This window comes from Mus musculus, chromosome 4 (genome assembly GCF_000001635.26).
Source record: "Mus musculus strain C57BL/6J chromosome 4, GRCm38.p6 C57BL/6J".
In the NCBI taxonomy this organism is placed as follows: domain Eukaryota; kingdom Metazoa; phylum Chordata; class Mammalia; order Rodentia; family Muridae; genus Mus; species Mus musculus.
In genome coordinates this window covers 111796468-111810138 of record NC_000070.6, presented here as the reverse complement: position 1 = coordinate 111810138, position 13671 = coordinate 111796468, and the positions used below count along the sequence as shown (strand labels likewise).

At 37.6% G+C, this 13671-nt stretch overlaps 1 protein-coding gene and 1 pseudogene across 6 annotated transcripts in view; one reads left to right on the top strand and one right to left on the bottom strand.

The window, feature by feature from the left end:
• Positions 1-13671, bottom strand: part of Spata6 (spermatogenesis associated 6) — a 109192-nt gene that overhangs the window by 19004 nt on the left and 76517 nt on the right. For all 6 annotated transcript variants that reach the window (XM_006503347.4, XM_006503348.4, XM_030253731.1 and 3 more), the window contains 2 exons: positions 10885-11069; positions 4109-4208 (listed from right to left, as the gene is read on the bottom strand). In XM_006503347.4, coding sequence (XP_006503410.1) covers positions 4109-4208; positions 10885-11069 — 285 coding nt within the window. The remainder of the gene's footprint in view (positions 1-4108; positions 4209-10884; positions 11070-13671) is intronic.
• Gm12960 lies at positions 1656-3053 on the top strand (annotated as a pseudogene).

Here is a 13671-nt window from a genome sequence, read left to right as displayed (position 1 = left end):
GGCTCCCAGAGACTCCATTTAATTGACTTTGCACCTTTCTTGAGTATCATCTATAGAATTTATGTAGGTCAATCTGTGGAGTCTCTAGTCCATTCTATTCATTTGACAGGTCTGCAGCTTAGAGAATGATATACTGTCCTCAACTGTCATGGCTGGTTGGAGGGCTTCCCAGCTTTGTTCCTGTTTAGTACAGTGAATACTATCCAGAGACAGTGAATAATTGTTGGGAAAGGGAGAATCATTGTTTTCTGAAGATGTAGCCATTGGTAGGTTTCCTATGCTCCCGTGCACAGTACACATATATGTGGACTTAGTAGGGTTTCTTGTTTTTGTTTTTAGGAGTAGAAATGAGGATGGAAGGAGTTGTATTAGATACATGTGGGAGGAGATAGAGATGGAAATAAAAGATAGGCATGATCATATTTCATCATATACATATAGGAGATTCTTTAAAAATACTTTTTCATTATATTATTTATTTATTGCATCTGTGTGCCTATGCATCTGTGTGTACATGTGTGTATGAGTACAAATGTGATGGAATTCAAAGGATAACTCTTAGTAGTTTCTGCCCCTCAGCAAGCACCTTTTCTTGCTGAGCCATTAATCCTTCATTTCATTTTAGAAGTTCTTTTGCTTTTCTATGTGTCTTTTAGAATCTGCTTGCCAATATTTGGCTTTTAAAAGTAAGCTGGAGTTTTGATTAAGACATCAAAAAGTAGCTAGAGACATGGCTCAACAGTTAAAAACACTTGCTTCTCTCACAGTGAGGCCTAGTTCAGTTCCCAGCACCCAGACTGTGACTTACAACCATCTGTAGCTCTATTTCCAGGGTATTCAGTGTCCATTTCTGCTATCTGTGGGAACCAGGCGTACACATAACATAAATAAATGCATTCAAGTAAAATATTCTTACATATAAAATAAAAATATTTTTTAAAGAAAGATAACATTGCCGGGCAGTGGTGACATATGCCTTTAGTCTCAGCACTTGGGAGGCAGAGGCACGTGGATTTCTGAGTTCGAGGCCAGCCTGGTCTACAGAGTGAGTTCCAGAATAGCCAGAACTACACAGAGAAACCCTGTCTCGAAAAACAAAAAACAAAAAACAAAAACAAAACAAAAAAGAGAACATCAAATGATCTGGGTATATAGCGCACTGGCAGAATAGCTGCCTAACATGCTCAGGACTCTGCTTCTCATTCTCAGCACTGAAAAGAAGCTAAATTGTGACATCATGGGATCTAGAGGTCATCGAAATCTCAAATGCCAATCCCTCCATCTGTCAGCCTGACACACTGCTCTTTTTACTATTACTCTTTCATCTGTGTCTGCCCATTAACACCATACACAGCCCACATATATTTTGCTAAGATTTTATCTAAGCACTTCAGCTTGATAATGCTGGAACTTATATGGATTTCAATTTAAAAATCTCAATTTCTCACTGCTGATACATAAATGAGAATATATGAGCCTAAAGCAGATAATTGTTATTTTAGGAACAACAACTTTATATATAGAGAAATAAAATACGTGATAGTAAACATACAAAAAGTTCAGTGCTTTCATGCCTCAATACTATTAGAAAGGTCATCAAAGAAATAATTTGCCATGTATCTATGCTGGAGCAATGCGCCAAGTAATAACAATAGTTTTGAAAATAGAATAAATATTGAACTCGAGTTGGAAGAGGCGAGTCCGGTCTCAAAATGGAGGGCCATGATCCAAAGGAACCAGAGCAGCTGAGGAAGCTATTTATTGGTGGTCTGAGCTTTGAAACCACAGATGATAGCTTAAGAGAACATTTTGAGAAATGGGGCACACTTACAGACTGTGTGGTAATGAGAGATCCCCAAACAAAACGTTCCAGAGGCTTTGGTTTTGTGACCTACTCTTGTGTTGAAGAGGTGGATGCTGCAATGTGTGCTCGGCCACACAAGGTTGATGGGCGTGTGTGGAACCAAAGAGAGCTGTTTCTAGAGAGGATTCTGTAAAGCCTGGGGCCCATTTAACGGTGAAGAAAATTTTTGTTGGTGGTATTAAAGAGGATACGGAAGAATATAACCTGAGAGACTACTTTGAAAAGTATGGCAAGATTGAAACCATAGAGGTTATGGAAGACAGGCAGAGTGGGAAAAAGAGAGGATTTGCTTTTGTAACTTTTGATGATCATGACACAGTTGATAAAATTGTTGTTCAGAAATACCACACTATTAATGGGCATAATTGTGAAGTGAAAAAGGCCCTTTCTAAACAAGAGATGCAGTCTGCTGGATCACAGAGAGGTCGTGGAGGTGGATCTGGCAACTTTATGGGTCGTGGAGGAAACTTTGGAGGTGGTGGAGGAAACTTTGGTCGTGGAGGAAACTTTGGTGGAAGAGGTGGCTATGGTGGTGGAGGTGGTGGCAGCAGAGGTAGTTATGGAGGTGGTGATGGTGGATATAATGGATTTGGAGGTGATGGTGGCAACTATGGTGGTGGTCCTGGTTACAGTAGTAGAGGAGGTTATGGAGGTGGTGGACCAGGATATGGAAGGGTGGTGGATATGGTGGTGGAGGAGGAGGCTATGATGGTTACAATGAAGGAGGAAATTTTGGTGGAGGTAACTATGGTGGTGGTGGAAACTATAATGACTTTGGAAATTATAGTGGACAGCAACAATCAAATTATGGACCCATGAAGGGGGGCAGTTTTGGTGGAAGAAGCTCAGACAGTCCCTATGGTGGTGGCTATGGATCTGGAGGTGGAAGTGGTGGATATGGTAGCAGAAGGTTTTAAAATAAAACAGAAAGGGCTACAGTTCTTAGCAGGAGAGAGAGCGAGGAGTTGTCAGGAAAGCTGCAGGTTACTTTGAGACAGTCGTCCCAAATGCATTAGAGGAACTGTAAAAATCTGCCACAGAAGGAACGATGATCCATAGTCAGAAAAGTTACTGCAGCTTAAACAGGAAACCCTTCTTGTTCAGGACTGTCATAGCCACAGTTTGCAAAAAGTGCAGCTATTGATTAATGCAATGTAGTGTCAATTAGATGTACATTCCTGAGGTCTTTTATCTGTTGTAGCTTTGTCTTTTTCTTTTCATTACATCAGGTATATTGCCCTGTAAATTGTGGTAGTGGTACCAGGAATAAAAAATTAAGGAATTAAAAAAAAAAGAAAATAGAATAATTAAAATAGTAAAAATGGAAACAGGTTATAAATTTCAATTTAAACAAACCATTAAAATGCTAGATTTTTCTTTGTGTAAAAGAAGACTAATATGACTTAGAAGATACAAACTATGACAAGCAATTGTTTTAAAATTAATAAATGAAATTTAAAAACCTAATACAAAAATATTATACTATGATGACTCCTCTACCATGAATATAACTGCATTTACTGTATCTCAGAAAATGTTATATACAGCTCTTACATAAAATAAATCTGACCTGCTCTTTTTTCTTTTGTATATTTATTGATACGTAAATTAGCCTGACAACTGACTTCAAAAGAGTCCCCCCACACATCTCCTACCTCACACATACCTATAAAATCAAATGTACCTTCAGAAAATGCACTAAACAAAGAGTTCCCATATTATGAAAGCCTAGAAATGATTATTATGAAGTAATTGTTTAGTGACTTTTTATGAGATTATGACTAGAAATGCTTATAGTCTTTGACAAATGATGAATATCTAATGTTAAAACATGAAACAACAACAAAACCCTAGGACCCAAGACAGCTCAGCCAGTGAAGGCTCTTGCTTCCAGCCTTGATGTCCTGATTTTGATCCCCAAAAGACACAAGGTACAAGGAGAAAACTGATAAACTGAATCCAGCAACATTATTCACTGACCTCCACATGTATCATAGCACATATGTACATGTTCACATACACACACAATCTATAAATAAATTAATAAAATACATAAAAATATAAACAAAAGGCATTTTATAGGACTATGGCCAAGCAACCTCTGTTGCTCATAGGAAACCTGGGGACCCCTTCAGAGAATGCATTGTCTCCTCTGTAACTACGAATTACAACCTGTAAGCACCTCAGCTGGCTTGGGGAGTCTATTAAAATGTCTTCAATAAAGAGAAAAATTTAAAAACTAACACATAAATGTCTTGCATGAGCTTGATGTGATTTCAAGACATCTTTTACCCGGTCATGGATCTCATCACAGTTCGGAGGTGAACACCAATCAGAGTGGAATCTGTGGGTACAAAAAGAAAGAGAGAGAGTGAGAAAGACAAACTGTTAAAAACAGGAAGAAACAACATTTTCCCCCAATTTTATGAGCTTAATTTTTCCTTTGCCAAATATGAGGAGAAAGAACATATTCAGATACTTTTTCTCAGCTACACTATTAATTTTCTATAATGTCTAAAAATAGTCTTATTAATTTTGACATGTACCTGAGAGCCTCTCCCTACATATCTGATCACTTTAAAATTGCAAAGCTTCTGCAAAGCAAAAGACACCGTCAATAAGACAAAAAGGCCACCAACAGATTGGGAAAGGATCTTTACCTATCCCAAATCGGATAGGGGACTAATATCCAATATATATAAAGAACTCAAGAAGGTGGACTCCAGAAAATCAAATAACCCCATTAAAAAATGGGGCTCAGAGCTGAACAAAGAATTCTCACCTGAGGAATACCGAATGGCAGAGAAGCACCTGAAAAAATGTTCAACATCCTTAATCATCAGGGAAATGCAAATCAAAACAACCCTGAGATTCCACTTCACTCCAGTCAGAATGGCTAAGATCAAAAACTCAGGTGACAGCAGATGCTGGCGAGGATGTGGAGAAAGGGGAACACTCCTCCATTGTTGGTGGGATTGCAGGCTTGTACAACCACTCTGGAAATCAGTCTGGCGGTTCCTCAGAAAATTGGACATAGTACTACCGGAGGATCCCGCAATACCTCTCCTGGGCATATATCCAGAAGATGTCTCAACCGGTAAGAAGAACACATGCTCCACTATGTTCATAGCAGCCTTATTTATAATAGCCAGAAGCTGGAAAGAACCCAGATGCCCCTCAACAGAGGAATGGATACAGAAAATGTGGTACATTTACACAATGGAATACTACTCAGCTATTAAAAAAAATGAATTTATGAAATTCCTAGGCAAATGGATAGACCTGGAGGGTATCATCCTGAGTGAAGTAACCCAATCACAAAGGAACTCGCACAATATGTACTCACTGATAAGTGGATATTAGCCCAGAAACTTAGGATACCCAAGATATAAGATACAACTTGCCAAACGCATGAAATTCAAGAAGAACGAAGACCAAAGTGTGGACACTTTACCCTTTCTTAGAAATGGGAACAAAACACCCATAGAAGGAGTTACAGAGACAAAATTTGGAGCTGTGATGAAAGGATGGACCATCTAGTGATTGCCATATGCAGGGATCCATCCCATAATCAGCTTCCAAATGCTGACACCATTGCATACACTAGCAAGATTTTGCTGAAAGGACCCAGATATAGCTCTCTCTTGTGAGACTATGCCGGGGCCTAGCAAACACAGAAGTGGATGCTCACAGTCAGCTATTGGATGGGTCACATGGCCCCCAATGGAGGAGCTAGAGAAATTACCCAAGGAGCTAAAGGGAACTGCAACCCTATAGGTGGAACAACAATATGAACTAACCAGTACCCCGGAGCTCTTGTCTCTAGCTGCATATGTATCAAAAGATGGCCTAGTCGGTCATCACTGCAAAGAGAGGCCCATTGGACTTGCAAACTTTATATGCCCCAGTACAGGGGAACGCCAGGGCCAAAAAGGGGCAGTGGGTGGGTAGGGGATTGGGGGGGTGGGTATGGGGGACCTTTGGGATAGCATTGAAAATGTAAATGAGGAAAATACCTAATTTAAAAAAAAAAGAATTTGGCACAATACTCTTTAGCACTTACCTCTAAATAACCATGTAAACCTTCACATTAGAACAATAATTCCATGTACAATGTCTTTAAAATTAGCATTTATTGTTTAAATTTTAATATACTTTGAAATTTTGTGGAAAAAACAGGAAGCTACGTTCAACACATGAGCTTTATATGTGATTTCTTATATATAAGAGATGAAAATACTATTTCAAATCTACTCACATTTCCATTCCTTTGAAATACAAATAAAATGGCCCCTTCTTAACAAAGGTGATGTCACCTGTCTATCCACTATGAGAATCGTACTTTTAAAAGTGAAATAATAAAATATAGATGAGAAAAGTGTGACTTTAATTAGAGTGTGCACATTGGGATTTAAAATGTCAGAGAAGGAAGAAAGCATCTACTTCTGTTCATTCTGCTCCTCTTTAATTCAAAGCTGACATTCATATAATTAAGGTATTTTATTTTATTCAGGTCATCATGAAAATTTCCAGACTCCTTAATTATAGCTTATATTTGAAGTGATATTGTTAACTCCTCTATTATGAAATGGGAAGTATGTTAATATATTACTTAAATCTGGCCCTTTTTCATTCTCAGCTTGTTCTAACACAATTAGAATATTACATTATTACACAGAGTACAGATCATGAAATAAGTGAATGTCTTAAAGGATCTACTTTAGAGACATAAATCGACAATCACTTTAATAAATAATCCCAAATTTAATCTGTCACATAGATAAAAGGAAGATTAGGTGCACCTATGCCAGTGGATTGGCAGAACAATTATTTCAGTACATGAAGACCATTGTGTAAATATGAGATGCAAATGTGCAATTCTAGAGCCTCCCCAAAGACACTATGATTAGGTCCACTAGTCTGTGCTATGGTATAAGAAATGCTTGCCTCAGAAGTTTTAATATGATTCACAATGAAAACAACTTGCGCATGATTTAAAAGGGTATCAATTCCTTTTTTAATTAGGTATGCTAATATTCAAGCCTTATTTTAGTAACAATGTAAAGTGTAAAACAAATCTGGAGTTATAATATTAATATTTATACTTAAAAATACGCTTCTGAAATACTTATACTCAAAATTGAAACCATTTTATGGCATGGGATTTTCTGGATTTATTTTTTTAAATGGGTAAAAAGAAAACAGCACCTTCACTAAAATAAGAATTCATTGGCTAAAACTGATAAAGTTTTTTTAATCTGTTTATTTAAAAACATGATCAAAGGGTTACCATCTTATTTCAATCTTAGAGAAAATATAATTTTAATTAATACTATAAATAAAAGCTTCTGCAGATGTGTTGCTGACATACAAATCCTAGACAAAATTCCAATTTTTCCCGGGATATATAATATACACTTAACAGCAATTTATACTGTTTTCATGACTTCAATGGATTCTGTAAACACCTGCAAATATATCGCTAATGATATAGAAAAACCAAACCCAAGACTGCCATTTATTTAAAGAGGGCTACTGAGTCCTGAAAAGAATAAAACGTTTGTGCCTCTAATAATATGAGCTGAAAACTAGAAGAATGCCCTTCTTTATTAAATGCATTGAAATAGAGCTGTTATACATTGGTAGGAAAAAACTATCACGCTTACCATAAACAGTACATTAATAAAATTTTAACTCATCTTGGTGAGTTCAAATTCATTCACCATTTATTTTCAATGCGCCTTACTTTCATCCAATCATCTAATCAAAAGTAAAACAGGCAATGTTGAATATTAAAGACACTCACTTTGTTTTGGCAAAAAGCTTATGCACACACATTTATTCATCAGGAAACAAGTGTCCTAAACCTCCTGAGGTAGACACAGGTGGATGAGCCAAGTCCATCTACATAACAATTTTCAGGTCACCTGGGGTTACTGAGTGTAATCAGGTCTCATAAAACTTGAGGCAGGGTGAAAGAGAATGCAAGTAGTAATATTTACTCTGAAGTTATTTCTCCCACTGGAATATAACTGAAAAGTTAATTCTAACTATACTCCATAAAGAATTCACAGACATTCAAAGTTGTATATACAGATAAAATAACTTCCCAAGATCCTGTGCTATTGCAGTATATGTAGAATTGAAAATTGTACAAAATACATTTAAAAAGATGAAAGGCCACAAAACAATATTTACAAATATTTACAATATAAGTAAAAGCATTCTTGAAAACCTATACACACGACAAGTATCAGAACAAAACCACAGTAACATTTAAGACTTATATTTACTGTATCTGAACATCTAAGCAAATGCAGAAATCAAGAAAAGATAGTGAGATTCAAGTCATCAGACTTCTTCAGAAACCCTCCCTTCAAGACTTTCTAATAAACTTCTAAAGTGAGAAAATATGTGCATGTGTATGCATGTGTTTGCACACACCATATGAGAGCACTACTTAATCCCAATGCCAATCTCTAGGCATGATTCTAATGAACTAGAAATGGCATCAATCAAAATTCTGTATTTCACTCCACAACTAGTCAAACTACTGAAAAGTGATGGCAAAGTGTCCAGCTCTAATTGGTCCATGTACAACATAATCTTACACTTAAGGTTCAGGGAATATGACAGAAGAGGAGTGGAAAGATCTTACAAGTCAGAGGACCAGTATGCCTACTGCAAGATAGTGTATTGTAGCCATGAAAGGGAGGATGCACCCATGAACTCTCAACAATATGGTTGCATAAACAAGATCTATATAATGACAACACCAGGTGACATACTGATATGGATTAGAAAAGTTCCCCAAGGCCCCAACCCTACATGAAGAGCTACAGGACCTCAGTGGCCACAAACAGGAAGAAGTATCAGACATCTCCAGATAAGAGACACCTATAAGTTATATAGTCTTAAGTGTTTAGCCCAAGCATATGTACATATGAGCAACACAAAGTACATTTAGTAGGTATATATACATACATGCATGTATAACAATAATAATTATAAAAGAGGTTATGAATTTAAGTGGGAGAGAGGAGACATGGGAACAGTTAGTTGTTGATGTTTGCTCTCTTGCTATGAACTGAAATGCTAAATACTGGCCCCCTAGGCCTGGTTGCCCCCAGGAATGAGAGAATCCACGAGTAGACCCAAGTGATACTATGTAACCTTGCCCCCCAAGTTATCCCTGATTGGGGAATAAAGATGCCTACAGCCTACAGCTAGACAGAAGAAGAGAGGCAGAGTCTGAGTTCCAGGCTTGGGATCTAAGGAAGGGACCACAAGGAGGAGTGGGTGAGGGGAGGAGGAAGATGGAAAGGGAAAAAGATGCTATGGGTTGGGAAAGTCATGAAAACATAGCCATGAGGGCTGGCCAATTGGAGTTAAGAGTGGCCCAGATGGAATATGCCTAGTTATAACTTGGGATTCGTCTTAGTCAGGGTTTGTATTCCTGCACAAACATCATGACCAAGAAGCAAGTTGGGGAGGAAAGGGTTTATTCGGCGTACACTTCCACACTGCTGTTCATCACCAAGGAAGTCAGGACTGGAACTCAAGCAGTCAGGAATCAGGTGGTGATTCAGAGGCCATGGAGGGATGTTCCTTACTGGCTTGCTTCCCCTGGCTTGCTCAGCTTGCTTTCTTATAAAACCCAAGACTACCAGCCCAGAGATGGTACCACCCACAAGGGGCCTTTCCCCCTTGATCACTAATTGAGAAAATGCCCCACAGTTGGATCTCATGGAGGCATTTCCCCAGCTGAAGCTCCTTTCTTGGTGATAACTCCAGCCTGTGTCAAGTTGACACAAAACTAGCCAGTATAGGGTTATTGATGGGGAAATAGAATCTGATACCTTAAGAGGGTAGATATCTGCCCAGATTTATTGTTAACTAAGGTTTATTTAAATATAAAAGTTGTGTGTCTTTCATCTGGGAACTGAATGATCAAAGGTGGGGAACCCCAATTTAAGATGAAATATTTACTAAAAGAGGGACATGAAAGGAGGGAGGATAGGGAAATGGTGTAAATATAGCACTCAAGCAAGAAATTCTCAAAAAATCAAATTTAAATTAAATTTAAAATATTCTGTATGTCAGTATCAAGTGGCCAGTATCACACACATACTCGCATTACCTTCCTCTCCCTTTGCCCTCCCCAAGTCCAAATGCTTACAAAGCTAATGAAGAAACAGATAAACTTATCTGTTCCGAGCAGGATGTTTTAATACAGCAGCCATAATCTTGTTCAAAGTAGCTGTGTTCAGCTGAACTATTAATAGAGTTTCTACAGCTAATTAAATATTTGTTAATGAACAAACTTAATATGTTTTAAGAATTGAGCGGCTACTTTTTTATACCATCTATAAACATGGGATGTGAGAGTCAAGGTGTTAAAATTATCTTTTATTGAAAAAAAAAGAACTTAGTTTTTTTTTAATGGGAAAAAATAGTTTCATGTAAAACGGTGGTTATTTTTCCCATGCCTTCTGATTTGGAGCACAAACATGCTTAGAGAGAGAGCTTAACTCTTCCCATGATTTAGATTCTTCTTGATTGCTGGCAGGAGGTAAATGAGAAGCCAGATACCACACAACAATGTGTGTTTTACCATTGAGACTAATCAGAAAATTCAGTGTAAACTATTTGTATACCTAAAGGCAAACCAATTATAATAACTCACCAGGGGGTCTACTAAAACAACCTATCACACATTCAGATTTTCACCTTTAATAAATTACCTTAACTAATTAGAAATAAAGAGCCAGATCTGGCGAACAAGTTCACTTCAAGTGAATTATACTACAGAGAAATACTAACAAAATATATAATATATTTGAAATAAAAAATTTAAGTCTCAAAATTTAATTTTATAAATAATCTCTTCATATGAATATGCTGTTTTGTTTCTAGTGCTGTATATTCAAAAGAAGTGACAGGTATAGTCCAGGCTGAGTTTAACTCATGATCTTTCTGCTCAAAAAGAAAAGATGAAGGAAAACAGAAACTACACTTACCTTTCCCTGAGAGAGGCTCTATTTAGCACAGGGCTTGCACAATGCTTTGGTGTTGTTGAAGGTGCTGAATGGACTAGTAAGGTCCTTGCAGAATGCTGGGGCTTGCTACATGTCCTTGGGCTCAAATATTCCTCACACCTTTCAAAGGGATCCTCAAAGTCTCTCCCATGTGGTGACCTGATAACCTGTTTTAAAAAAAAATGTGTATCTATCTATATACATACACGCATATATACAGACACATATATACCTACTATATAATTTTTAATTTTAAAAAAAATTTTTTTTTTTTTTGGAAATTGTAGCCTCCCCTCTCCAGCCTGAAACCTGCTTGCTCAGGGGTGGAGCTTGCCGCTCAATCGTTCTGCCACGCCCACAGCTGGAACCTTTGCTGTTCCGGGGCCATACACATGGTCACCCTGCTACTGGACCCCAAGATGATTTGGTGGGAATCAGGCCCCTCTCCCTCCTTCATAACTGGGTGTCGGAATAGTAAAATTGAGTTTTGATCAGGATGACTGTCTTAGCTGCATCTTTCTCTCGCGCCACCTAGCCCCTCTTCTCTCCCAGGTTTCCAAGATGCCTTTCCAGACTAAAACCAGGACATGTGATCCGCTGGCCTGACACAATAGGAAATGGTGACTATATCATCCTTCTACCACTTTCCTGCCTCCAAATGTTCCCTTATACCCCCGCCTTGCTCCCTTTCAAATTTATGACCTCATTTTCATTAATTGCTGTTACATGTATATTTCTAAATACATATAAACAACTTTGTCAGTCATTGACCATTGGCTAATCAAGTGGTGTGTTCTTCCTTAGGTAAAACTATTTCTTCTACTCTGAGCATTATTTAGTTGCCTGCAATTCTTTGTGTATGGCTGAGGCCACCTGGACTTTCCTCCATCAACTTAAGCATATCTACTGTAGTTCTTGTTCAGGTCAGGTTTATATAGTCAAAACACGATAAAATTTCATTAACTCAAGACATTTTTTAGTAGGAGTGGGAAAAGTATCTAGATTGGTGTCTATAAAATAAAGAACACATTTGAATGAACCACAGATTGGCTATTGTGGTACTTGTACTCTAGTAGAATTAACTCTTAAGGAAAGTAGCTTTAAGACAAGCAGAGAACATGATGCATAAATAACACATGAAGCTTTCCAAGTTCCACCATAGAAAGTAAAACAAGAAGGGAGATCAGAAACACTAGAGTGGGATGGAAGCCAATGAAAGGGAATTCCTTTAAAAGGAGCAGTCAGCAGGTGCCTCACAGTTAGGAGAGCATCATAGTAAGGATCTGAAGATACAATGACCACATTAGGGAATCAACCCAAGTGTCCATTAACAGACAGATGGATAATACAGATAATATGGTGTATAGACACATGAAGAGTTTCATTCAGACATAACACAAAAGTATATCATTTGACGAAAATGATGCAACTAAAGTTTGTCATGTTGAGTTCAACAAAAACTAATGATGTGTAGTGCATAAAGCAAAAAACATAACTTATTGAAACAGGAGAATCCAGAACACTTGCATCCATATGGCTTAACTACATGAAGAACTAAGGCCCACCTTCATTCCATATGACTTGTTTTGCCTTCTCAAAACAATACTGTTCTTCTCTTTATGTGAAGAAGCAATTCCTTTCTCAGAACAGATGAATACTTTCTTCACTGCTCCACTATTATGACTTGCTAAGCCTCTAGCCTCTGTGTTTACTAACCCTGAGCTTTTATATACAAACTTTGTTAATTACATTCTCATACTAAAAGCCATCTCCATTAAAATGTTCATGATTCTAAACTTTATAAATATCACCTCTTAACCTTTCACTTTCAGAGACACAACTGTCAAGATGGTGCTTCCCCACCCTCTTTCTGAATTATGCCCTAAAAAGCTTCCATTAAGATAACAGAGCATACCGACTGGGGGAGACATCTAGTGAATTAGCTGTTGACAGCTCTGAGCCCACTAAAGTATATAGATGCAAAGATCTCAGACACCAATAAAACCCCCAATGTGTAAATTGCACCTTCCTCTATGATCCTCTAAGATCACTTCAGCTTCCCTTCTAAGGGGTCTCTCTAGCTGCCAAGGTAAAATAGCTCTTGTAGTAGGTTTGTTAAACCAAGTCCAAAGCTAAGTTCACAGTCTTCCAGGGCTGTAGAACCCTCTTAATGATAGTTTCATGTGTTCATTAGACTTGAAAACTGGTAATGCATTGCTAATGGTTCTACAATATAACTGTCTGGTATTTTGTGTAAGTTTACAGGAGGAAGTTTCATATACATGAACAACTGTAAATTGCTAAATTCATCTTTGAGCTGCCCAGGGAATGAGAGTTTTGGTTGTTCTCATTGCAACAGCACCCTAGGTTCCCTCTCTAATTGTTCTGTTTTGATTCACTTTTTGGAATTTGCTGGGTTTTGCCTGCTTGCTTTCTTCACAGGTGAACTGCCTCCTGGAGAACTCATCTCTGACATCTAGAATCATAGATTCAAGTCCTAAATTTGAAATAATCTGGTTGAATTCCCAACATAGCCAGCACTGACAGACTTTCATGGGCTTTTTTCAGTTTGTTACATGCCCCTTCCAAGCCAGATTTAAGCTTTTCATATGTAATAAGGCTTTTATGCTATAGACTATTTATTGAATATTAGTAATAATCAATTGCCTGCTCATTTTTAAATTAAATAATTTCACCAATGATTCATTAGAACCACAGACCAAAGTCCTCAAGATGTCTTCCAGTTCTTAATCATGTTAAATGAAATCC